The 26,721-nt window shown below is 56.8% G+C and overlaps 1 protein-coding gene across 1 annotated transcript; it reads left to right on the top strand.

Moving 5' to 3' along the window:
• The first annotated feature begins 231 nt into the window (after positions 1-231).
• On the top strand, positions 232-26,721 carry WNT9A (Wnt family member 9A). Its single transcript, XM_068536550.1, has 4 exons — positions 232-395; positions 19,589-19,845; positions 20,943-21,205; positions 23,492-26,721. Exons 1-4 carry the CDS (start codon positions 301-303, stop codon positions 23,972-23,974), a joined length of 1,098 nt encoding a protein of 365 aa, XP_068392651.1. The 5' UTR covers positions 232-300; the 3' UTR covers positions 23,975-26,721.

Here is a 26,721-nt window from a genome sequence, read left to right as displayed (position 1 = left end):
TCCCGCCCCTTCCGGCCGCCCCGGTTCCCACCCGCCCCCTCGCGTGCCTCCCTTCCCACGCGCGAGGCGCGCCCTGAGACCCGAGTGGCGGGGCAGCAACGAGGCTGGGCGGGGCGCTGGCTCCGGTTTCGGCCCGCCCCCGGCGCCGGCGTGACCCCTCCCCGGGCGCGGGCGGGGCCGGGCCAGCTGGCCGGCGCCCCGCCCCCGGCCTGGCGCTCCGGGCGCTATAAGAGGGCGGCGGCCGCGGGGCGCCCAGCGCGGGGCCGGGAGCGCGATGGTCAGCCGCCGCGGCGCGGCAAGATGCTGGATGGGCCCCTGCTGGCGCGCTGGCTGGCCGCGGCCTTCGCGCTGACGCTGCTGCTCGCCGCGCTGCGCCCCTCGGCCGCCTACTTCGGGTAGGTGCCTCGGCGGCCCGGCGGGCGGGCCGGGCCCGAGGCCGGCGCGGGCGCGAGGGCGGGGGCGACCCAGGTGCGCGGGGCGCGGTGCCCGGGCTAGCGAGGGCCCCCGGGTTGCCTGGAGCTGTTTGTTTGCGGAGCCCGCGACGCTGGGTCCGCGAGTCGGTGTCCCCGTGGCGCGGAGCACGGAGAGGGGTCGGCGTACCCGACGGGCTGGCGTGAGGCCCCGGTCCTCCGTGACCCCGGAGCCGTAGTCGCTGCGGCCGCGCCCGCGGCCGTGCGTGAGGCTCCCTGGAGCTCCGGGACCAAGCTCTGGTTATCGGCTCCCTTAGGCCAGGATTTCTTGCCAAACGTCTGGAGCCTCCCTGGCCCCTGCACACCCACCCCCCCGTTGCAGTTTCCCCCTCCTTTCTCTCCTCGAGAAGTTAATTTAACAACAACAAAAAAATACGTACAAAATCCAGATGTTCCTTGCTCTGAGCTCCAAAGGGAAAAAAAAACTCCAGACTGGAGGAATTTTATTTTTCTTGCGCTTTGCTTCTGACGTTCGCTCGGGCCCCGGCCCGCGGGAGCGCGTCTGTGGGACCTCTCCGGTGCGCAGGGCCCAGCCCAGCCGTGAATGCTGCCTCCCGCCGCCTCCAGGGTCGCTGCCCTGCGCGCTTCTCCGCAGCAGCAGTTAGTGTGGTTTGGGCTCGTCTCTCTCCGACGTTCCTTCCTGCCCTTCCTCGTTCCTCGCTCCCAGATCTGGGATGCCCAGCCGGGCGAGCTTTGGGGACCCTCGCTGTACTCTGCAGATGGGCACACCGGGGTCTGGGTGGCATCGTGTGGGCAGCCCTCCGGATCTCCCCAGTCTCCCCGCCTCCTTACCCCGTGCCACTCCTGGAGCCGAGGCCACCCTCGCGTCCTGCCCAGTCCCTGTCCTGCGTGCCCTGCGGCCGTTCCCGGGCTGCCGCCCTCCACCCGTCGTCACCTGTTCCCTCTTCCGTGGACCAGGCGCCGGCGCGCAGCGGCCTGGCCGGCAGAGGGCCCCGTTGGTCCAGAAATGTGGCACTGCCAGGGCGGGGAGAGGCCGACTGGGCGAGAAGCCCTGCAGGTGTATCCTGTTCTCAAAGAAAATAAAATATTTTCATGGGAAACTTTCCCTTTGTGTTTTTCTCCCCCCTCCCCCTTCTCCTGTTCTTTTTTCCTGGGTTGTCTTCCAGGGTCAGCTCCCTGTCTCCTTACCCTGGAGCTCCCACCCCGCAGCCAGAGCTGTGGCTGTGGGTTTGGCCTGCCTGGGGCTCAGGCTGTGCAGAGGCTGGCACGCCCCTGCATGCCATCTGTGCAGCCTTTGCCTCACCCTCTCGGGCAGAGGGAGGGTCAGAGGCTGGCTGTCTGGCTGCAGGTCCACGGTGAGTCACGATGGCCTGTCAGCCAGCTGTGCTTTCTCGCTGTCCGGACTCAGCCATGGGTCTGCTCACCAGGCTTCAGACACACCCTAGGCTTGTCTGCGCCACGCTGTGCTCTGCTTGGAGTCTCCCTGCTGCTGGCCTTTTCTCTCTGGGAAGATCAGACCCACAGGGTGGCGGTCAGGGTCCTGGCTCCCGCCCTCCATCCCAACCCCTGTAGCATCCCTCTTTTTCTCCATGTTTTCTCTGCACTTTGTACCTTCAGGGAAGTGTGGCCAGTGGCTGTGTGGCAAGTCAGGAGGGCTTGGAGCCCCTGTGGCTTCTTCAGCTAGCCCTCTGGCCCTGCTCTTTAATCCCAAAGGCCCCCTCAAGTGAGGCTTCCCAAGTCCTGCCCCGTGGGTAGCATAGAAAGCAGTTCTGCTGCCTCTGCTGGGGGTACACCCCACTTCCCCCCTCCCCCTGCCACCAGACAAGAGAGACAAGACTCAGCTTGGTGGACGGAGGTCCTGGAGGATGGCAGGCTCTGTGCCAACCCCACAGGCAGAGAAGGTAAGGGACCTGGTGCTGGAGTCCACTCAGGATAGCACCAGGCATGGAGGCCCAGCCTCTGGCTAGCAGTGACTGGCTGAGCCTGGGTCTGGGGCCCTTTCTCCTGGCTTAGTAAAGGGGCAGGAGCCAGAGGGGAGGGGGAGGAGGAGATGGCCCAAGGCAGGCAGGGCTGGGCTGGAGCCAGGGGGCCTCTCTGTGCCTTGTGCTGGGGCTTCCCTCCCCACCCCAAGTACAGAGGGAACAGGGGGAAGGAGCTGGGATCCAGCCCTCCTCTCCCTTCCCCCACTCTGAAAGCTCTGCCTGGCACAGAGGCTCACAGGCAGGGCAGCTCCAGTTACAGCCCAGAAACCCAGAGAGGCTGGCCTGGGGGAGGATCACGTGGGTGGTGGGAGCCCTCCCTGCCCCGCCCCCCCCCACCCCCCCAGGCTGCAACCCAACCCGCCCGCCCTGCTCCTGCTGTCCTGCTCAGCCTCTGGCCACCAGGCAGGGCCCTCCAGGTCACCTGCCTGCCATGGGAAAGGGGCTCTCCTCTCTTCCTCCCTGGCCTGACCGTTCTTTTTGGTGTGATTAGCAGGTGGTGTTTCCATCTGGTTCTCCTGGGGCTACAGAGATGTCTGTGCTCTGGGGGCCTAGACAGCTGGCCTGATGCTCTCTTGGAAGGAAGTGGAGCCTGGCTCTAAGCAGGAAGAGGCTGTCCCAAGGTCTTGTGGCAAGTTTGAGATACAAACTTGGACACGCCTCCCTGCTGCCAACCACCAGCCCCCTGCCCCACCCCATAGATCTGGGTGGGCTCTCCCATACTTTGCTCCTCTCCTGGCGTTATCCTCAGGTGAGAATATAGAGCTAAAGGGTGGGCCTTGTGTGCTGAAACCTGCTCAGGAAGGGATGCCCCAGGCCCTGGGGCAAGCCACCCTTGTGCTCCTCTGAGCCTGGAGCCAGGGGCTGGATCTGGGGATTTCGGGGATCTGTGCTTGCCAGAGCAGGGTCTGGGCTCCCCAGCACCTTGCTGCCTTTTTCTTAGAGGTCCCGTGTTTGTGCTGAGCCAGCCCCCAGCAGAGGCTCCTGGGGAAACTGCTAGACAGGCATCCAGGGGCTGCACAGGCCAGCGGAGGCCTGAGGCTTCCAACGTGATTAATCTTCTAGAGAAGTAAGAAGGGGCATGGTGAGCCCTGAGGCTCTTTCATGGTGTTGGCTTCAGCACTCCACATTATACAGGAAACATTTGCAGGGTGATGTGGGGGAGTGGGGCACTGCTGCGAGGTCTGGGCTTGTCCCAACTCTCTGGTCCAAGTAGCCTGGAGGCCTGCGTGGAAGAGGCAGCACCAGGCGTGACACTAAGGGCTTCCCTAGCCCATGAGGGGTGCTGGGAACCAGTTTGAAAGCCAGCTGAGGTGCTCTGGACCATTGCAAATGGGGGGGGGGGCAATTGGCCTTAGGGCCAAAGGCCTTTTTGTTATTGAAACGTAACTCACATCCTGTAAATTTACTTAGTTGAAGTATACAGTTCAGTGGTTTTTTAATACATCCATGAGGCTGTGCAGCCAGCACCGCTATCTAATTCCAGAACATTTTCATCGCCCCAGAAACCTCATATCCCGTCCCCCCCTCCCCCAGCCCCTGGCAACCACTAATCCACTTTCTGTTTCTGTGGATTTGCCTGTTCTGGACATTTCATATTAATGGAATCATACCATATGTGGCCTTCCGCGTCTGGCTCTTTTCACCGAGCATACTGTTTTCACTATTTATTCACCTTTGTAGCAAGAGTCAGTACATCATTCCTTTTTGTGACTAGATAATATTTGACTAGCTGGACATATGGCAGTTTTCTTCCACCTATTCATCTGTTGATAGACACTTGGGTAGTTTCAACCTTTTGGCTATTGTGGATAATACTCCTGTGAAAATTGGTGTACAAGGTTTTTTTTTGGCTGTATGTTTTCAGTTTTTCTCGGTACATACCTAGAAGTCGAATTGTCGGATTATATAGTAATGCTACGTTGAACTTTTTGAGAAGCCACCAAAACTGTTTTCCACAGCATCATTTTACATTCCCATCAGTAATGCACGAGGGTTCCAATTTCTCCACTCCTCGCCAATGCTTGTTAATGCTCTGATTTTAAAGAAAACATATTTTTTTTTGTTTGTTTTTAAATCCTGGCCACCCTGGTAGGTTTGAGGTGGTATCTCATTGTAGTTTTGATTTGCATTTCCCTGATGACTAGTGATGTGGAGCATCTTTTCATGTGCGCAGTGGCTATTTATAATGTCTTATTTTGGGGAAATGTCTATTCAGTTTCTTTGCCTACTTTTTGGCTCAGTTGTTTGTCTTTCTGTTGAGTTGTAAGAGCTCTTTAAATGTTCTAGATCTATTCTTGGACTGAGGAGAACCTGTTTTCTTGACCTGTGAGCTGGCATGCTCTCACCCCTTGATACAGGGGCTGCACCCATGGGTCTTCACAACAGATCTTCCCCCTGCTTGGCCCCCAGTGGACTGTGTGGGAGGGCCAGGGTGCAGGTGGCTGTTCATTTGCTGGAGCCTGGTCTGGGGTTGGGGCTAGCTGAGGGCCCTGGCACTGTGCTCGAGGTCTGCCCCAGAGGGGCTGCTGTCATTGGGGTGAGGGTGGGCTCTGAGTGCGGGTCAGGGAGGGTCGACTGACCAGTGCCAGGAGGTGAGGGCATCTCCTCTGCTTCTCTGAATACTGAGCCTGGGGCTCAGCTGGTGGTCCTGTGTGGCCACGTGCCTGCTGGCTGCTTGGAGGAGGGGCTCCCAGCTGGTCCCTAGAGTAGAAAGAAGGAGGGAAGGTTTCCTGGGCAGCAGGAGCGAGCCTAATGGTAGAATGACAAGGCTGTACGGTGAGCCTGTGAGTGGGCAAGGGATAAGATGGAGCCCTGCTGAGAGAATGAGACAGCTCTGACAGGGGCTTGGGGGGCTTGAGTATGGGGCTGAGGGCTTGGGCTCACCTGTAGGGGAGGTCAGCCTTTCACAGAGAGGCTGGGGAGACCCAGAGTCCACTGGGGCTAGGGAGGGGCTGACAGAGTGGGAGGTGTCCCAGGGGATTCCCCGGCCAGGGGTGGTGGTGCTGTGAGCTAAGCAGGCAGGAGCTTGGGGAGTCACGTGGGTTTGGACAACAGGGCAGGTGCTACCCATGGAGACCCACCTCCGGACAGACATGCCCGAAACAGTCCTGCAAGGCCTCAGATCTGGTGTTTGAGGGAGAGGCCATGGAGAGCAGTGTGCTTCAGAGGGTCAGGAGAGGGTAGGCCTGCACTGGCAGCTGAGGTGGGGGAGGGCCCAGGCGATGGGGCCCTATCCACAGTGTCCAGGGCAGCTGAGGGGCTGGCAGGGAGATTGCTGAGGCCCCTTGGAAGCCCTACGGGTGAGACCTCAGAACAGCAGGTGACGAGGGATGCAGGGCAGGGGCAGCAGACTGAGGGAAGGTGCCTGGGGATGTGGGGAGGGCTTCAGGTCAGGGAAGGGAGCTCCAGGGACAGGAGAGGATAGAGGGGTGGTGTGTGGAGGGGCCTGGGCTTCCTGCCTGCAAAGGAGAGGGGATTCTTCCTGGACTCATGGTCCAGGACCTCTGTCGCCAGCAGAGGGACCGAGGTGTTCCAGGTTCCCAGCCTATGGGTCCAGGGCAGACACGGGGAGGCAGTTGGAAAGAGCAGGCGGGGGAGGCAGAGGGGATCCCTTGGGGAGCTCACTGCCCCTTGCATCTCTCGTCTCCAGAGTCCCTCCTGCCTCCCCCCTTCTCCTGGCCAGTCTTCTCTGGGGGGGGGCTGTGGACTCCCAAACCGTTGGCCCCTGCCTGGCCTATTGTCCCCTTCCATAGGCTCCTGGGGGGGCCCTGCCCTGGCCCCCTAATACAGAGACCGGATAGAGGCAGGTGGGAGCATCAGGCCAGGACTGGGCCTCTGGGCTGGGAATCTCGTGCACACAGGCCGTGGAGTCCGGCGGCCTCTTGGTGGGGTCTGAGGTGAGGAGGAAGCCGCCGCCATCTGGCTCCCCTCAGCTGTGTGAGCAGATGTTCTGCCACAGCCGGCGGCCGTCTGGACGGGAGGACAGCTGGCCTAATCTCACCCCCGTCCTTGCCACTGTGGTCCAGGACCTGACTCCAGAGCCATGGGCGCTAGCATGATCCTGCCCAGGCTCCCAGGGTGGCCCCAGACTGAGGGTGGCGCCCACCACCCACCCCAGGGGCCTTGTGATATAGAGGACAATAGAAGTGTGTGGGTATTTTTTCTCCTGGAAAAGAATGCACACACACGATTCCTCCCGGGGGGCTGTGGGCCCTGAATTCGGGGAGGAGCGATGAGCTGATAAGGGGCCTGGCTTGGCTTTCCTGGCTGTAGAAAAATGACACCTGTCAGCAGGGCCAGCACTCAGCCCCCTTAATCCCAGCCTGGGGGGCACCCGGCTCCCTTTGTGTATTGTCCCAGAGGTGGGGGTGCCCCTGCAGTGCCCACCCTGGCTCAGCAGACTGCAGGAGGTTTCAGAGGAGGCGCAGTTGTCTGGGAAGTGGGTGAGGCCAGGTCTCTGCTTGAAGGTCAGCCTCTGGTGGGTGGGGAACAGGGCCACCGTCCTCATGGGCCTGCCCATCCTCCTGGGTCTGCCTCAGCTGTTGCCTCTTCCAGGAAGCCAGAGCATAGCCCAGAAGTATCGCTCCTTACCTGTAGCTCACCTCTGGGGAAGCCAGGAGGTTCCCTTGTGATGTCTCCTCCAAACTGCGCTGGGCTGGCTCTTCCGAGGCCTGTGACGGACCCTGTCTCCCCTCCGCTTCCTGGCTCTGCACCCAGGAGCCTGGTGTGGGGTCTGAGGTGCTCGTTCACCAGGTGGCCCAGACCCCTGCTCACCCCTGGCCCTGACCTCCACCACGCTGTACCCACACTTGCTGGCTGGGCCATTACACCTTCCAGTGCACGGATGGTGGGCCAGGTGCAGCAGACACAAGACAATGGGGCCTGGATGTTGGACAGAGGCTTTGCGGGCATTTTTGCTGTGGGTGCCGTGCTGAGGGCAGAGGGCTCCGCTGGAGCTCCCAGGGGGCAGGTGGGAGGCGGGGGCTGAGGACCCCACTGAGCGAGGGTCGGGGAGGTGGGAGCAGGTGGCCGCCCATGGTGCATAGCAGGTCTGAGCAGGCCTCTGGAGTGGGGCTTGGTAGCATGGGCTGGATGATGACCAGCCTGTTTTCCTGCAGGGGCGAATCATTAACAGACATCTGTGGGCTGGGCCAGGGTCTCCAGAGGAGGGCAGCCCCACTCTGGACAGTGTCAACCTGGGTGGTGTGCTGGCCATCTGGCTCTGTGACCTGCGGGCACGGCCCGCCATGCTCCCCTGCTCCTCCCAGTGAGGTCCCTGGCTGGCCTGGTGCCCCTAGCCACAGGAGGAAACCCGGCCGCCCAGCTGGCAGGCCCTGCACCTCGAGACCGGCAGCCGGACGAGGGAATGGAAAAAGGCAAGCCTCAAGCTGCGTTTGTTTTTCTTAGCGATACCTGAGGTAGACGTGGCCAGGGAAGTGGTCTGGCCCGAGAGTGGAAGCTGCCAGGGGCTCCCAGACCAGAGCACACCAGACCTGGCTCCCTCTTGGACAGAGGGAGCAGCAGTGGCTGCCTCAGGCCACCCCAGGGTGGGGTGTTGATTGAGGCTGTCCCAGTGTCCCCCGTCTGTGTCTGGCATGGTGCTAGGCCCCTGGGAGGCCAGCTCCAGGAAGGAAACCAGATATCAAGGTGATGCTGGTAGTGGCGGCAGTGGTGGTGGGGTCCGGTGGCTCTCCGAGCACCTGCCCTGCATCTTGCCTGTCCTTTGTGGCAGCCCCGTCGTGGGTCCACAGCCATCTCTGAGGCCTGGGGGTGTGGTGACCAGGGCACAGAGGTGGCCTGGTCACCGTGGTTCCTCCATGAAGCCACTGCAGCCCGTCGTCTCCTTGCGGCAGTCAGTGAATCTGGGGGTCCCATGCAGCCTCAGCCACCTTCCTGGGGGCTTTTGGCATGCCACTGTCCAATCTGGGCTCCATCGTCCTGCTCTGGAAAGGGGGCAGTTGGCTGGTGGCCCTCAGAGTCTGGGGGTCCCACGAGTTCTGCTCGCTTCAGGGGCCAAGTGTGGGCGAGGACCTTTCTGTTAGGCTTGTGGATGCCAGGCCTGGTGGGCAGTGCTGTGGGTCCCAGTGTAGTGGAGTTTGCTGAGTCCTGTCTGCCAGCTGACCCCCAGGGTGGCCAGGCCTTCGCTAGGCAGTCTCCTGGACAGTGATGGATCTGCGGACTGACCAAGAGCTCTTCGTGCCCTGGAATCTTCGGGCCCTGGAATCTTCGGGCCCCATGGGGTGGGGAAGTCGGGGCCTGGCAGTTCTCACAGCTGATGGAGGTGACAGCTGTCATAGACACAAGGTCTCTGCCACAGTGTGACCTGTACACAGGGAGCTGCCCTCCTCTCCTGCTCATCCCCATCCCTTGGCCCTCACCTCCTCCTTGGCATGGCAGGACACCAAGTGATGGTGGAGCTCTCGGGGAGCCCCAGGCTCTGGTGGCATCTATGCCCACCCCACACCCGCCTGCTTGGGTGGGAGGCTGCAGGCCGCGGGAGGATGGAGGGTTAATCTCAGAACCAGTTCTCAGCACTGGAATTTGTTTTGAATTTGATTCACACAGAAATTAAACGCCGTCTGGTGGGGCTGAGGTTTCCTTGGCAGGGCGCTGTGGCTTCTGGAACTCCAGCCTCTTCTCCTTCCGCCCAGCCCAGGGTCTCAGCTCCCCATGCCCGGGGAGCTGGGTTTGCGGGCAGGGTGGCCCTTGGGGTGGCTGGGCCTGTAGGCAGGAGGAAGGGCAATCGAAATCTGTCCCTTACCCCAACTGTGAGTGGGAAGGGGTGAGGTGTTCTAGGGGCTGAGTGATGTGGGACAAGGATGGCTCCAGTACCAGCGTGGGCCAAACCTGCACCCACCCTCTTCCGACAATGCCCGTCCTGCTACCTGGCTGTCCTTGGGGCAGATGTGAGGATGTGAGCACCTCTGGCTGGGTGCTCAGAGGGGCTGCGCTAGTAGTCCCCAAGCAGTCAGGCATGACAGCCTCAGGCCTGGTCCATAGAGGGGGTTGGGCCTCCCCAGACTTGGCTCTGTCTGTCCTAGGTTCTTTCCTGCTGCCCCAGGGCTGGAGTGTGCTCTCTGCAGAGCTCGTCAGGGGGGTGAGCCCTCAGCAATGTGAGACCTAATCCAGGATGATCTGGTCACAAGATCCTTACCTTGATTACTTCTGCAAAGACCCTTATTCCAAAGAAGGCACATTCTGAGGTTCCAGGTGGCTGTGAATTTTGGGGATCTTTATCCTGTGCTTCAGATTATTCCTGCAAACAGTTTCTCAAATACGGCGACCAGCATATGGTCAGAGATAACTTGGTGTGCAAGGAAATGCAGCCAAGGACTTGCAGAAATGATGGCAGCAGACCAGTAAACAGAGCATCCCACACTGAATAAAACAACTCTCACTGTGCTTTCAGGAGCAAGATAAGCTTGGGATATCTGTAAGGAATGAGAAGCCACAAAAACTGACCCAGCAAGTTTGGAAAAACCAAATAGAACTGGGAAAAATTTTAAGTAGTAGACTGATTTGAAAGCAGATTATAAACAGTTGAAGAGAATTAGCAAACTGTAAGATGGGTCAAGAGAAATTACACAGAGTGTGGCATGGGAAGGCAGATACATGGAAAGCAGAGAGGGTGAGAAACCTGGGGACACAGTGAGGAGGTCCCACATGCTTCACCAGAGGCCCAGAGGTAGAAGAGAAGAGGAACTGATGGGGTGATATATGGAGAGAATGGCTGAGAATTTTTCTGAAACTGATCAGAACAATCAAGAAGATTCAAGAGGCCCAGTGTCTTTCTAAGCAGAAAAAAAAAAAAAAATGTTCATGCCAGAACATGACAGATTGCAACTGCAAAACACCAAAGCAATCCCAAAAAACAAAATACAGATTACCTTCCAAGGATTGTCAGGCTGACAGCTAACTTCAGAACTGAGAGCAAAGCCAGGAGGTGGTGGGACCATCCACTTGGTGCATGAAAAGAAAATAACTGCCAGCCAAGAACTCTACGCTCGGTGAAGATTACTGTAAAATGAGGGTGAAATAAAGACATTTTCAGACAAATTGAGAGTTGCTCTGAAGGAAATGTTGATGCCGCAGCTTAGGCATGGGAAATGCCCCTGCTGTGTTCCAGACACAAAAAGGAGTGAACAGCAAAGAGAAGGTCACAGGGAAGGAGGGGATAAGGGAACACTGAACAACTTCCTGTTGGGTCCTAAATGTAGAACTAAAATACACAACAGCATATAATTCCAGGGAGTCAGCAAGGTTGTGTTCTCAGGCCTCATATTACCGAGGAGGGGGTGGTATTGACCAACATTGAACATGGGTAACTTATAGACTCATGTTGTAATTTTGAGGGTAACCATAAAAATAATGGAAATATATGACTTCAAATTAACAAAAGGAAAAGCAGAATAATGAAAATAACTCAAAAGAAGGCAGGAGAGGAGAAAAGAAAAAGAAGAGGCATGGCCAGCAGAATGGATAAACTGAGACCCCAGGACCCCAGTGGATGAAATGTTCCAGGCATAAGGCTGAGGTGATTGGGGTTGTGGTCAGGTCCTGAGTCTAATTATAGGCTCTGGGTGAGAGACACACGATATAAGGATAGAGAACATAAGAGGATGGAGAGAGAACACACCAGCTCAATGGGCCATAAGGTAAAGAGGGAAATGAGAGTAGAGAGAGACTCAGACTCAGCACAGTGATCTGAGCTGTGACTGTTTTAGTCAGTGACCTGGGGCTGTGTCAGGCTCAGTCTGGTGTCCTGAGGCTGCAGTTTCGGAGAGACTGAAGCAGCCACAGTGGTAGCTTAAATGCATATTTTAGAAGTGGAGAGACACTTGGAAGCACTCAACAAGTGTCCATCACAAAAGTGAGGAAGAGAAGTAAGGTAAACCGAAAGAAAGTAGAAGTAGTGCAGAAATCAACAAAAAAACGTGCGTTAGAGATGAACTGATCCCTCTCTGGGAAGGTCTTAGAAACATCTGAGGAGACTAACCCAGTGAAGAGGCGGCTTAGAGTGCTAGTGTCCAGCTACGGGCAACATCGTCACAGATTCTGCAAAGAAAAACAAGGGAATGTAATGAACAGTTCCATGCTGATAAATCTGCAGATTCAGAGGAAATGGAGAAAACCAAAAAAGTAACAGAAACAGATTCAAGGTATAGAAATGTTGACTAGTACTATAGTAAGCAAAGAAATTGGGGCATTGAGAATGTAAAGTGGTATAGCCACTGTGGCAAACAATCTGACAGTTCCTCAAACAATTAAATAGGGAATTCCTCTATGACCTAGCAGTTCCACTCCTGGGTATATACCCATGAGAAATGAAAACATATGTTCACAAAAAAATGTGTACATGAGTGGTCACAGTGGCATTATGAACAATAGCTGAAGAGTGAACAACTCAGGGACTTCCCTGGCAGTCCAGTGGTTAAGACTCTGCACTCCCAATGCCAAGGGTACGGGTTCCATCCCTGGTCAGAGAACTAAGATCCCTCATGCCGCAGGACACGGCCAAAAAATAAATAAATAAAATAAAAGAGTGAATAGCTCAAACGTCCATCACCTGAGGAGTAGAAAAATAGAATGTGGTATATCCATACAATGGGATATTATTACATGCTACCACATCGAGGGACCTTGAAAACATTGTGCTAAGTGAAAGAAGCCAGTCAGAAGAGGCCACACGTTGTTTGATTCCTTTTGTAGGAAATGTCCAGATCAGGCAGATCCACAGAGGCAGAAGGTAGATTAGTGGTTGCCAGGAGTTGGGGGAGGGGAATAGGGAGGTAATAGCTAAAGAGTACACTATGTAGTTTCTTTTTTTTTTTTAAATTAATTAATTAATTTATTATTTATTTATCTATTCATGGCTGTGTTGGGTCTTCGTTTCTGTGCGGGGGCTTTCTCTAGCTGCGGCAAGCGGGGGCCACTCTTCATCACGGTGCGCGGGCCTCTCACTATCGCGGCCTCTCTTGTTGCGGAGCACAGGCTCCAGACGCGCAGGCTCAGCAATTGTGGCTCACGGGCCCAGCCGCTCCGTGGCATGTGGAATCTTCCCAGACCAAGGCTCGAACCCGCGTCCCCTGCATTGGCAGGCAGACTCTCAACCACTGCGCCACCAGGGAGGCCCCTGTAGTTTCTTTTTGAAGTGATGAAAATATCCTAAAATTGTGGTGGTGTTTGCACATATCTGCAAATATACTACAGAACGCTGAATTATATACTTTAAATGGGCAAATTTTATGGTAAGTGAATTATATCTTAATATATAAAGGTGTTCTAAAAAAAAGAAAAAGAAATTGGATCAGAAAGGAAATCTTTCCACCAAGAAAAGGTCAGCCTGCATGGCTTCATGGCAAGTTCCACCAAACAGTCAAGAAGACACAATTCTAATCTGACACAACTCTTCTAGGAAATTAAAAACAAAACAAAACAAAACTCTTGCTAAGGCACTGAAACTCAGCAGGAAGAGCATGGGAGAAGAATATTACAAGCACGGATGCAAACATCCTAGACAAAACATCATCAAGTTACATCAGCAATACAGAGAAAGGATAAAACCTATCATGGCCAACTGGGTTTATTCCAGGAATGCTTAATGTCTAACATTAGAAAAATCAATTAGTAAAATTCCTCAATTTAGCAGATTAAAGGAGAAAAATCACACATCAAAAGATGCAGGGATGACATTTGATAAAGTTCAACATCCATTTGTGATTTTAAAAACATTCATAGCAAACTAAAAGCAGAAGGGAACTTCTTTAACTTGATACAGGGTGTCCAGAAAAACACACAGCAAACCTCATGCTTAACGGTGAGATGGCAAAAGCTTCCCTTTTAAGACCAAGAGTCAGACAGGAATGCCTGTCGTCACCGTTGTCTAAATCTGGGTGATGCCAATTGTCTTAACAGACCCTCAAGCATGATGGGAGTCGTTTGTCTCATGTAGCAATCACATTCTGGCTCTGTGAGTGCAGTGACTCCTGGTCTCTGGCCTTGTAGTGCCAGTCTTTAGGGCGCCCTTGCGTCTGGAGGGGTGGGTCTGGGTAGCAGAGATGAGCAAGGATGAGGGTCCCCACTTTCTGGTGGGGGTGCCCACAATTCTCTCCTTCACTTCATGGCCACGCATGCTGGCAAGGGCACTGGACAGCTCTGTGCTGGCTGGTGGCTGTGGAGCTGGGGGTCAGTAGGCTGGGTCCCAGAGGGTAGCGGGCAGATTCTGCACGATTATGCCGATGGCCCTAGCCAGTGTAGGAAGGCAGGAAGAACCGCTTAGTAAGAAAATAGACTGGTGTCTCTGCAGACTGCATGATTGTACACAGAACATCTGAAAATCATCAGAGATGAATTATAACACATAGCAAGGTCACCAAATACTAAATCAGCATTGGGTCAGTTGGACTTTTGTAGGTCAGCAACAGAGGGAAGACTGACTTTATAAAGTTATTTTATTTTTATACACTATCACTCTGGAACACAGACTGACTCTAATACAGGGCAGCCCTGTGGGAGGCTGTAAGACTTCAGACTTCAGTGAGGGAACGTGTAAGACTTCAGAGAGAGGCAGGAAGGAATTCTGAGTAAATGGAGAGAGACGCTGTTCTCACCAATGGAGAGATTCAAAATTGCACACACAGGGGACTTCCCTGGTGGCGCAGTGGTTAAGCATCTGCCTGCCAATGCAGGGGACACGGGTTCGATCCCTGGTCCGGGAAGATCCCACATGCTGCAGAGCAACTAAGCCCGTGCACCACAACTACTGAGCCCACACGCCTAGAGCCCGTGCTCTGCAACAAGAGAAGCCATCAAAATGAGAAACCCGTGCACTGCAACAAAGAGTAGCCCCGCTCACCGCAACTAGAGAAAGCCCGCACACTGCAAAGAAGACCCAGTGCAGCCAAAAATATATAAATAAATCTATATAAAAAATTGCACAGAGCAGTCATGACCACCCCAGCAAACCCTGTCATGTGTGTGCAAATGCAGACCCAACATGTGCCCTTGGAATCTGTTGGAAGGAGCTCCTGACGGAATCCCAGGGTGGAGCCTGGAAATGAGCCACATGTGAGGCTGCTGTGACATCACAGAGCAGCGAGGAGATGGAACCTTTGGGATCCTGAGGGAGGGATGCTGGCCCCACCAAACTTCATGGGCAGATGTTGGTGTCAGCTGGATGGAGATCTGGATGTGCACAGCAAGGTGGGGAAGCTTTTGGAGGATGTTTAGGAGGTTGTTTATGACATTAGCGGTGGGAGTTGAGAGTGCCTGGGCACAAGGCTGCTTCTTGAGCTGGGTGAGAGCTGTGTTTCCCAGCTGTGCTGCTCACTTCCATGTGTGTATTATATCTTTTGAAGACACCTGAGTGTTGTAAAGTGCCAGACCAACATTTAGATCTCGTTTCTTCCCAGGAAATGGGTCCAGCGCTGGGAGAGGACAGCCAGGTGGAGCAAGGGTAGCCAACCTGGACTCATGTCCTCCATGGGCTTCCCGGGCAGGCTTATGTGCCCATCGACCCGCCTGTCTCAGACCAGATGCCCACGGAGAGGGAGGGGCAGCTGTGTTGAGCACAGTGGCAGGTGCACTTGTGTGGGCAGCTGGGCGGTTGGAGGGTCTGTGCTGTGCCAGGTGGCCTGGGCGCTTTCTGGGCTGGAAGGTGCAGCCCCTGGAGATAGGCTGTGTGGGCAGAGGCCCATTGCTCCAGGCTGGCATACAGGGCTGAGAGCCTGTAGGGGGCTTCTCCATACCACTGGCTGTATGTTGAACTTTGTCATTTTGAATGGGCCACATGTGCATGGGACAACGTGTGAGTGGCTCACACGCCGTAGGGAGAAGAACGTGTTTCCTCTGCCCCAGGCCGCCTTTATCCTGGGTTGCCCCGTGCACCCACGGGTGTGCACGCAGGTACTCTGCAGAGGTAGGCCTGTGCCTTGCACTGAGTGTACACAGCAGGTGGGCTGCGGCTTTTCTGAGGCCTGCTGAATACTGGAGTGGATGGATCCCATTTATTCAGCCAATCTCCAGTCTTTTTGAATAACAAACAGTGCTTCCAGTGTTTTTGCATGACAGCATTGCATTGGGTAACATGTGAGTGACATACGCTTGTACGTTTTTTCTTGCTGACATTAAAATTTTTTTTTTTTGCTTATATGTTTTAAGATAACATATCTGTAGTCTGTATTTCTAGAAAGAGAATTGGTGGGTGAATTTTTATAGATATGTCAGTCCAGAATTCCAGCCAAGGAGGAACACCTCCTTCCCTGTGTCCTTGACAATAATCCTATCAGACATTGATTTGTACTCCTCTGATGAATGAAAAATAACCTATCAATATAGTTTTATTTTGCATTTTTTTGGGTGAAATGCAAATAAGTTTTTAACAGCCAGCTATATTCCCTTCCCTTGAACTGTATGTTCATATCCTGTATCCAATTAACAGTTGATTCTTTTGTTATTGATCTAGAGGAAAAGATACACCTGTGTCCACATATGTACCTGCAACACATGCACACGTGCCCACATGCACATGCCCACACACAAGCAAAGAAACGTGGTCCTTGGCCTGGGATCTGAATTGCAGCATTTCCTCTGATCTTTGTCTGTTGGTCTTTGGATTCTATGCTACTTTTTGCTGTGCAGAGATTCTCGTACATTTAGATAGTCTAATTTATTAAATTTTCAAGGCATTTTGGATTCTGAGTCACTCTGACAAAAGCCTTCCTGACTCTAAGAATGTTTTATGAACCTCTCATCTTTCCTCCAGCACTTCTGTGGGTTCCTCTTTGTGTTGTCGTTTCTGCCTCTTGTCCCTGGGACCTTCTCCACTGAGCCCGGACCCACCTGACGGCCACCCTCTTCCCTGTACCCCATGCATCGTCTCACCCCGGCACCTCCGTGAGGGTTTGTCCTCTGTCGCTGCACTCCAGGCCATAAGCTCACAGGCTGGCTGCACTGAGCCCACACTGACTGTTAAGGGGGCCTGGGCAGGGGGCAGCTGGGCCCCCGTAAAAGAGAGGTGGGGACATGCCACCTTGGGATGAGGGACGCTGGGGGGCAGAGCAGTGCTGCCCTCTTGGGTTTCAGCCTCATGCCTACCATGGGAGCTGGGTGATGGCTCAGGGGAAAGGCCTGGCCTTTGGGCCTCAGGCCTCAGCCATGTGGCCACACGATTTTCAGACGGCCATTCCTGGACTTGAGCTGACCCTTCCTCCACATCCTTCTGCCCAGAACAGATGTAGACCCCACCTGGCCTCAGGAAAGTGTCAGCTTGCCTGTGGCTGTGTTTATGGAGCTGCCTCTGATACCCTGGTGGACATGCTGAGGCCAGGTGGGAGTGAAACTACCTATAGCTACGTGGGCTGGCCCTGGGTGTGGGGGACCCCTGAGTTAGCTCCTCATGTGCAGTGTGGACACAGGCTGGCACCAGGTGGGGGGGGGGCCCTGTCCTCAGTGCCCATGTGCAGAATTTGGACACAGGCACCCCCAATGCCTCCTGGAAGACTGGAAGGCAGCATCACCTGCCATTTGTCTCCCTTTCCTCGTCCCTTTCCAGCCCGGCCCCAGGTCTCCCCAGGATGGCCTTACAGTAGGGGTCTTCTTGGATACCGGAATGTTTTGGCAGCGGTGGGAGCTTGGTTAATCTGAATCCTGCCTGGGGGATGTGCTGGTTGGAGGCTACAGTGCTTCAGCCGTGTGGCACGCAGTTCTGGGCACAGCTGTTGACATTCCTGTCTGGGGACAAGTCTCCACTGTGTGAGCTGTCTTTGTGTGAGGAGTGTGGCTCTTCCGGCCTCCAGCCCAGGGTCCTTGGGCCCCTGCCTGCTCCCTGCCCCAGCGCAGCAGCTGTCCTCAGGCAGGGGCCTGGAAGTCCACAAAACTGCCCCCTGACGTCAGCCTCTGCCACATCCCCATGTCCTGAGGCATGAAGTCCTAACGCTAGATAAGGGGTGCAGGTAACTGGGGCTGGCACGTGCTGCTACCCCTCCAATGCATTGTCCCAGCTCCAAGCTCATGTGTCTTCTCCCCGAAGGTCTTACTGCCTCTGCATCCCCACTGCTCAGTGGCCCACAAAGGATCTGTCCGTGTCTCAGGGACCTTTGGAGCTTCTCCTCTAGCCAGCACCCACGCTGGCCTCCCACTGCACACCCAGGGGCCTCCTGATTCAGAGTGTTGCTTACGGAGAGGGGCATGGGTCCTTCAGCAATGTCTGCACAGACTTGAGCTGGCAGGGACGCCTCTGTTGGCTCTGCTCACCCACACCCTTGGTCTCAGGGTTGGGAGCAGTTGCCACCTCTGCTCTCCCACAGCTCACTGGTACACTAGCTCTGAGCACTGTGGAGAGCAGGGCCAAGGCCTGGGGTGGGTCTTCTCAGAGTGCCCACCATGGCCTCACTCATGCTGCACCTAAGTGTGCAGAGGTCGGGGGTCGTGGTCCTTTCTGCTCTGCACCCCTAGGCCTGACCAGTCTGCTCTGGTGTTCTGGTGGCCTCCTTGCCCAGTGCTGCCTGGGCCTCCTGTCAGCCTGGTTCCCGGGCCTCAGCACCCTGCTTTGCTGTTCTCAGGGAGCTGATCAGCGAGGGTGAGACAGGGGCAACTCCTTCAGGGACCGGGGTCCAGAGGCCTCAGGGTAGGGCTGATTCTGCTTTGCACGGGCCCCACCCTTACCAGGGTGGATGCAGCGACTCCCCTCTCCACTAGGCAGGGCAGGGCATGCTGGAGTGTGTGCATGCAGCTACAAAATGTGGTACCCCAGGTTGTCCCCAGGGGAACCTCAACCTGCAGCATTACTGCTGGAGTCTGTTAGAGGGTGGGGTTCTAGAAGGCCCGGCCCACATCCCTTCCCCTGCAGAAAGCTGCAGCTCTCCTTGTCAGCCCAGTGGCCACCGTACCCCTGAGGGGGCTTTGGAAGGACAGCAAGAAAGGGGATGGGGCACGGTGTGGGGCTCCAGTATCTGTGGACTCCTGATACCCCTGGTTCCTGGGGTTGGCTGAGGGGAGAGGTGGGGGCTGGGGCTTGTTTCTAAAGATGCTCTAGTGGTGGGCTCTGAGCCCCATTCACGTCCAGGTGGGCACCTCTCCCTCCCGAGGGCTGAAGGTCTGGGTGGGGCTGGGCTTGGACATTCCTGGAGCCCAGATGTGCAGTTGTCTGTCTGGGGACACTGAGGCCCGTGGTTCTGAGCACAGAGCAGGCAGATGGCCAGAGCCAGTCAGTCCCTGGATGGAGCAGGTGGTAAGGAGTTGGGGCAGGCAGGCCAGACAGAGGAAGACGGACCCAGACCAGGGCCTCGGCTCAGCCAAGAGGAGAGGTGGAGATGCACAAGAACCAGGATCCCACTTCCTGGGTGGCACCTGGGTCCTGGGCTGGGAGGCCCCTTCTGGTGCACATATTCCAGGAGACCCCATTGGAACCATGGGGGCCGTCTGCACAGGCTGCAGGAGGACAGGGAGTGAGCCAGGGCCATCCTCAAGGGACCACAGGGCCGTGGGGGGCACCCCTAGCTGGGGATGGCAGATGGTGGGGGTCCTGGAGCGAGCTGGGTAAGCAGACATGGGAGTGGGTCGGGGAGGGTATGGTAGATGTACGTCTCATGTGGCCTGAGGCAACTGTGCCCGCTCCCTGCCTTGGTTGTCTGCCCTTGGCCAATACCCCGGGCTGGGCAGTCTTCCCAGGTGTGTGTGTATGAGTTTCTAGCTGTGTGTTCCTTCCCCTGTCATCAGACCTGGGCAGTGAGGCTGGTGTCAGCTGGGGTGTGACTCCCTGAAGGGGCTTGTTGGGGAGGGGTCAGCATCCATGTGGGTACCTGAGGTATGCTCACTGGGCAGCCAGTGTGAGAACCCAGGGCATTCGGGGGGCCAGGCAGGGGTCCACAAGCAGTTGGCAGGGCAGGGCGTGAATGGATATGGGGGCAAGCGGGTGTAGAGAGGATGCCTGGTGGGCAAGGGTCCCACGGCCTTCGAACCACCCCTCCCCTGCCAGGTTCTCTGTGGCCTTTCTGTACCTGTCCCTGGGCCTGCTGCCCCTCCTGCCCCCCAGGTGGGCCCACTGGGGCTCCTGTCCAGTTGCCACCATGCTTTCCGGCCGAGCAGGTTCTTCTGCTGCCCCAGCATCTGCAGCCCTCGCCCAGCGCCCACCTTCTGCCTCTGGGGCAGGGCTCACTCTGGCCTCTCTGTGCCCAGGCTGACGGGCAGTGAGCCCCTGACCATCCTCCCGCTGACCCTGGAGCCGGAAGCAGCTGCCCAGGCACACTACAAGGCCTGCGACCGGCTGAAGCTGGAGCGCAAGCAGCGGCGCATGTGCCGCCGGGACCCCGGTGTGGCTGAGACGCTGGTGGAAGCGGTCAGCATGAGTGCTCTCGAGTGCCAGTACCAGTTCCGGTTTGAGCGCTGGAACTGTACCTTGGAGGGTCGCTACCGGGCCAGCCTGCTCAAGCGAGGTGAGTGTGCTGGGACACCGGGCCGGAGCAGGGAGGCAGGACCTCCTAGCCCTGGTGTGCGCCCCTAGTGCCTCACCTCAGCTGAGTTCCAGGTGACTGGGCGGTGGGTGGGATCTGACCCCCCTGCTCCCCGCTTCCCCTTCCTCCTGCCCTCTCCCCCATGCCCGGTCCCTTCTCACACCTGCATGGAACAGTTGCTGGTGGCACAAGGCGCATGTGGGCAGCTGTGACAGGGCCTGAGGCGGCTCTGATGGCTCTTGCCACGTGGCAGTGGCTGAGGCCCAGTGCCTGGGCACAGGAGCAGGGGTCCAGCTGGTGCCCCAGCCCTGAGCACGGAGCCTCCTCTCTTGTGTCTCCTTCTGCATGAGGGTGCCGGGGGGGACTCTCATCTGAGTCTCTCAACAGCCTTGTTTTAAAAACTAGGGGACACGGGGGAAGGGTAAGCTGGGACGAAGTGAGAGAGTGGCATGGACATACATACACTACCAAATGTAAAATAGATAGCTAGTGGGAAGCAGCCGCATAGCACAGGGAGATCAGCTCGGTGCTTTGTGTCCACCTAGAGGGGTGGGATAGGGAGGGTGGGAGGGAGACGCAAGAGGCAGGGGATATGGGGATATAGGTATACGTATAGCTGATTCACTTTGTTATACAGCAGAAACTAACACACCATTGTAAAGCAATTATACTCCAATAAAGATGTTAAAAACAAAAACAAACAAGCAAACAAAACTAGGGACCTGAGGCCCAGGGCATGGCAAGGCTCACAGAGGGCCCTGGCCAGTCTAGTAGGTTGGAGACCCAGATGGATAGGGTCTCTGATTGCTGGGCACACCTGTGGCCCAGTACACTCTGGGTTCTCTCCTGCCCCTGACCAGTCCTATGTCTGGGGCACAAGGGAGCACCTCCTGTCCCCAGGTGCACATGGCAGCCCAGGCAGGTATGCCCCTCCCTGCGTGGAACACACCAGGAAGGATGCTTCCCGCAGACCCTGCTCTATATGGAATGTGTGCCTGGGAAGGCCATGATTTGGCTGCACCCGAGTGAGACGGGGGCCGCTGTGGCCTGCTGACCTGCCCCTGCCCCCACCACCCCAGGCTTCAAGGAGACAGCCTTCCTTTACGCCATCTCCTCTGCTGGCCTGACGCATGCACTGGCCAAGGCGTGCAGTGCAGGCCGCATGGAGCGCTGCACTTGTGATGAGGCCCCTGACTTGGAGAACCGAGAGGCCTGGCAGTGGGGTGGCTGCGGGGACAATCTCAAGTACAGCAGCAAGTTCGTCAAGGAGTTCCTGGGTCGGCGGTCTAGCAAGGATCTGCGAGCCCGTGTGGATTTCCACAACAACCTCGTGGGTGTGAAGGCAAGCGGGGTGGGGTGCGGAGTGGGAAACGGTGCAGGGTGGGGGGCGCACAGGGCACAGGGCAGGGCATGGGGTGGGTGTGGGGTTGCAGGTGGCGTGCGTTGGGGAGCAGGGCGGGAAAGTGCAGAGGGGTGGGCAGGGTGCATATGTGTTTAAGGGCTGGGGTGCAGAGGCTGAGGGAGGGGCATTGGTGGGGGAGAGGGCTGGGAGGAGGTGAAGTCAGCTGCCTCTGGGGCTCTGTTCCAGCCACTGGTGACAGCCAGAGCCTCCAGTCCTTCTGCTTATAAGACTCATTACTCACCGGATGGGCAGGGATACTAGTTGTCATGGTGCGGAGCTCCATGGAGGGGTGCCCCATGGTCTCCATGGTTGGGTGGAACCAGAAGGCCTACTTGCTGCTGGCTGGGGAGTAGGCAGGTGGGTCCTGGGTGGTCAAGGCCACAGGGAGCGTCTCCCTGCTGGGCACCATCTAACCAGGAGGACAGTGGACTGGGCCCTACTTGCCAGGGCTGAGGGGTGGGTGGTCCTGTCACCAGGGACCTAGGTGGACAGCAAACGGGTAAGTGTGCAGTCCAGGGGTCCCGGGGAAAAGCTGGGGGTATGGCTGGCTCAAGCTGTGGAGGCTGCTTCTACCTCAGGGGCCCTGTCTGTGGCCAGGACTGTTCCGAGGAAACTTGAAACAAAAGACTCAAGGTGAAAAGCTCTCTTGCTGGGCCCTTCTGGGAGCTGCTGGCTGCAGGCATGGCTGGGCCTGGGGGACCTGGCTCTGCAGCCGCTCTCTACCCCACCCACCAGCCCCTTGGCTCCACGCCACTGGAGGAGGCATCAGGTCCCGCCACCTTCACTGTGGACAGAACACCCCACCCTCTTAGTCCCTGCACAACCTGGACAATCAAACGCCTCCCAAGGCTCAGCCTGAGCTGTGGGATAGTCAGGGGCTGGGAGGGGGATCTGCGTGCTTGCTGGGCAGCCCTTGGGATATGGAGCCCCAGCCTGGGGGCTGGAGGGGGGCGTGAGGTAATTAATGCCAGCCTCACTCTGAGGCCCTCTTTATTGGGAGCCAGAGTTCTGAGGTGTGGGCTTATTAAAGAATCAATTTCCCCCTTTTCCACAGGAGCTCTGCCTCTCCTTCCACCCTCTGGGGAGGGGTGCAGGCTGATTAAATCCCCCATGGGAGGCCCTTTCTTTTCCTCTGCACTCGCCCTTTTGTAAGCTATTAATGAAAAGTCAGAATATGAAAGTGGTCCATTAGCTCCACTGGTCCTGGGTAAGCCTCGTTTTAATTAAATTTGTCCGGGTTTCTCAGCAAAGTATCATTAAATGTGACTCTTCTGTTGCCTGGCTGGAGGGCAGCTATGTTTCTTAATCCCCCTTGAGCCGACTCTCCCTGGGGGCAGCGTGGGAGTTCAGGCCTGGCTTGGGGCCCACTGGGAGAGGGACCTCCCCTTCCCCTGCTGTTCTTCTTCCCCGTGTCCCTCTAGGGACCCCAGTGTGGGAAGTCAGGCAGGAGGCCCCCTGGGACAGCTGGGCTGACTCCACGGCTTTGCAGGTTGGACCCAAGTCCTGGGAGGGGAAGGGCCCAGCCTGGGTCTTAGGCAGCTTCCCAGATCCCAAGCGGAGTGTTGGTGCTGGGCCATGCCTGCTCCTGCCTGCATGTGTGGGGTGGGTGCAACCCCCTCCCATCTGGACCTCTCTGGAGGCTTTCTCCCACTTCCCAGGTTACTCTTAGCAGGGTGGGGGATGGTGCCTGCCCATGCAGTAGCATCTGATCCCTATGCTCAGACAGGGGCATGGTCAGCTCAAACGTAGACTCTAGTGGCCAGTTCTGTCCACTAGGCAAGCAAACTTGCTTGTCCTTACTTTTTCAAGGAACAGACTGCTGAGGACAGACTGTGTGGTCCTGGGGGGTTGCTGACAGGGGGGGGGGGGGCTAGTGGGGAGGTGTGCCCTGCCTTGCAGAGGGCAGCCTGGGATGCAGGGATGGGAAGGGAGGGCCATGATGGTGCAGGAGGTGGCTCCAGGGTGCTGCGGTGGCCACTCTGAAGATGTGGTGCTGGCTATGGGGTTTCTGTCCTGGGCGGTCCATGGCTTGGAGAGGGAGGGACAGTGTGGGTGCCAGGGAGCCTGGGTGATGAGCAGTGGTGACCCCCTTTGCCTGGGCCTGGGTCTGGGGGGCCATGAGGTCTGACCCTGGGGTGAATGGCAGTTCCAGCCCCTCTGAGGGTGGTGCTTGGGGACTGGTCTCCAGTCTGCTCAGAGTGGCCCTCATGCCCACCTCCCTCCCAGGTGATCAAGGCCGGGGTGGAGACCACATGCAAGTGCCACGGCGTGTCAGGCTCCTGCACTGTGCGGACGTGCTGGCGGCAGCTGGCGCCTTTCCACGAGGTGGGCAAGCGCCTGAAGCACAAGTACGAGACAGCACTCAAGGTGGGCAGCACCACCAATGAGGCCACCGGCGAGGCCGGCGCCCTCTCACCACCGCGGGGCCGCGCCACAGGGACGGGTGGTGGCGACCCACTGCCCCGCACACCGGAGCTAGTGCACCTGGACGACTCACCCAGCTTCTGCCTGGCCGGCCGCTTCTCCCCAGGCACTGCCGGCCGCAGGTGCCACCGTGAGAAGAACTGCGAGAGCATCTGCTGCGGGCGTGGTCACAACACACAGAGTCGGGTGGTGACCCGGCCTTGCCAGTGCCAGGTGCGCTGGTGCTGCTATGTGGAGTGCAGGCAGTGTACCCAGCGCGAGGAGGTCTACACCTGCAAGGGCTGAGCCCCTGTGCCTGGCCAGGCTGCTGCAGGGGTGCAGGCAGTGTGTGCAATGTGAGGGGTGTACACCTGCAGGGGCTGAGCCCCTGGGCCTGGCCAGGCTGTTGCAGGGGTACAGGTGGTGTGTGCCATGTGAGGGGTCTAGACCTGCAGGGGCTGAGTCCTTGACCTGGGCGCCCCCAGTATACTTGGTTACAAGGCAGGGGCAGAGGCCAGGGGGTTGGCTGGGTTGGCCATCTCCGCCCTTTTGTCTCCCCATCTCAAAGGCCCAGTCTGACCTCTGCATCCCCTCTGTTTGTCCCTCCCCATGACCTGAGAGCTTTGCACAGATGCTTTCCAAGCTGTGTCCCCCTAAGTCACCAGGTGCCCCTCCTGCGCTGGGTGCCCTCTGAGGAGCAGCGGGCACACCTTCGTGACCACACGGCCTCTGTGTGAGCTGCCTGTGGCCTGTCCTGCACCAGCACTGGCTTAGAGAGTCAAACCACTAGGAGAGAGAGCAGATGCCTGGCTGCCCAGGTGCAGGCGGTATACTGCCGGCCCCCTCTGACATCGAGTACTTCTCTTTGGAGTGATATCAGTGACTTTTAAGTTATTTTTATTTAACTAATATATAATTATTATTTTCTCCATCCCTGCAGTCTCCCAGGCTGTGGCTCCTCCCCCTCTCAGCAGAGCCTGCCCTGGAGGGACCCCTTTCTCCCTCCCCTCCATGCCCCCTCCTAAACTGTTCGCCTGATCTGCTTTGTCGTTTGAAACCACTAAATCCAGAGAGACATGCTGTCGTTGTTTTTGAAGAAGTAAAGCAGGCTGTGTCTGGCCACCACCCTCAGGGTTTCTGGAAGCCAGGTCCCATGGTCCAGGTCGGCTACCCCTAGCAAGGCTGACCTGGGAAGTGGACGGGCCCTGCTCTGCACCCTGCAGGCACATGGCTCCACGCTCTAGCCTCCTCAATGCAGATTCTGGGGCTGGGAGTGGCAGAAGGTGGCCTGTTCTCCTCCAGAGGTGGGCATGGGCAGAGGGGCAGGGCCAGCCCCTTGGAGGTTCATTTCATGAGGGAGGCACAGCTTGCTCTCTGTCACTGTGGGGGAGGCAGGGTGGGGACAGACATGGGTGGAGAGAGTCTAAGTTAGGATATGGCAAACGGAAGGCTGTTCTCCTTGGCCATGCTGTTGATTTTGCAGGGAAGGGAAAAGGATGGCCAGCACTGACCTGATTTGGTTTGAGGGTGTGTGCACACATGTGTGCATGTGTGTATGCATGCATGAGTGTGTGGTGTGTGTGCATGAGCATGTTTGTGTGCATGCATGAGTGTACATGTGTGTGAGTATGTGATGTGTGTATGCATAAGTGCACGTGCATGCTTGTGTGTGAGCACGTGTATGTATCTGCATGTGGTGTGTGTTCATGAGAATGTGAGCACATCTGTGCATGGGTGTGCATGTACGTACACGGATGCATGTATGTGTGTAACCATGTGCACATGTTTGTGCATGTGTGGTGTCTGTGCTTGTATGTGCATGTGTGAGCATACGTGTGTGCGTGCATGCATGTGCGTAAGCGTGTCTGTGCATGTGTGTGGTGTGTGTGCTCATGCACACTGTGTTGGTGTGGTCAGTGGTTGGCTGGGGTGTGGCCTCTGCCCTGTGCCCTTCCTAGGTGTGGAGCTCTACTTCCCATGTTGGTGGGGCCTCCAGCCCTGGGCCCATCCTGCTGAGCTCTATGACTGTGCTCCGAGGGTGTGCGCTGGGGTTTGGGCAAGCACAGAGCCGGGTGGCAGCGTGGACACGGGAACTACTGAGTGAAGGGATTCCTCGGAGTCCAGGGGGGGCTTCAGGAACCCTGGGGACTTTGTTTTTAAAAGAAAACCTATTTATGTGGATGTGGGTCTCTTTGTCCCTGTTTTATAGTGTAAATAGTAAAGTTTATTCTCCTGTGGTTCAGAGAACATCCCCATGAATAACTGCATGCTGACAGAGTGGTGCAGCCAAGGCCTGTCCCCTGGGAGGGGACAGTGGATGATGTGGGTCTGCCCCTCGGTCTCCTTCACGCCTGGCTGGAGAGGGTGAGGATAGGCTGGGGTGCGTCCCAGTTGTCCCCAAGCATTCCCACCTGCTGGGGCCTGGAGCAGGCAGAGCTGGCCATGCTTCTATGACAAGACTGTAGCTCGGTCACTACTGGGTCTGGAAAGGCGGCAAGTCAGAGGAAGGATTTTTTTTTAATCAAATACCACATTTAGCTCTATGTCATAAATATTAAGAAAAGTATTTTTTTAAACAAGGCAGATTGAAAACGTCTGCTGGCTGGTTTGTTTATACATAAATATATATCAGAATGTCTTGCTAAGCAAAGAAACAACTCCCGCTGACGGAGCCTCTCATTAACATGCTTCTCTCTGTGCAGCAGAGGATCTCTAAAAGAAAACATGTTCTGTGGCGGGGTCCAGATCCCCCGACCCCCCCAGGGCCGCAGGAGCAGAGCCATGCTGAGGGCCAGGCGGGTCCCGGCCACCTGCTCTCTGCTCAGCGTGCACAGACGTGACTCCGAGCTTGGTTGGTCCAGGTCCAGGCGGGCGGGAGGAGAGGGGCATTCACACACGAGAGAAGTCTTGTGTGAGCCTGTTGATTTCTCTACCTCATCTGTATAGCGAGTAGGTGTGTACTCGAGTGACTTGGAGAATGTATTTATTTAATGGCCTTGTGTAACAGAACAGAAACAAATGGAAACACTAAATAAATGTATTTTTAAATTATA

Source organism: Eschrichtius robustus, chromosome 2 (genome assembly GCF_028021215.1).
Source record: "Eschrichtius robustus isolate mEscRob2 chromosome 2, mEscRob2.pri, whole genome shotgun sequence".
Classification (NCBI taxonomy): domain Eukaryota; kingdom Metazoa; phylum Chordata; class Mammalia; order Artiodactyla; family Eschrichtiidae; genus Eschrichtius; species Eschrichtius robustus.
The sequence above is the reverse complement of the archived record's forward strand: the minus strand, read 5'-3'. Positions and strand labels throughout refer to the sequence as shown.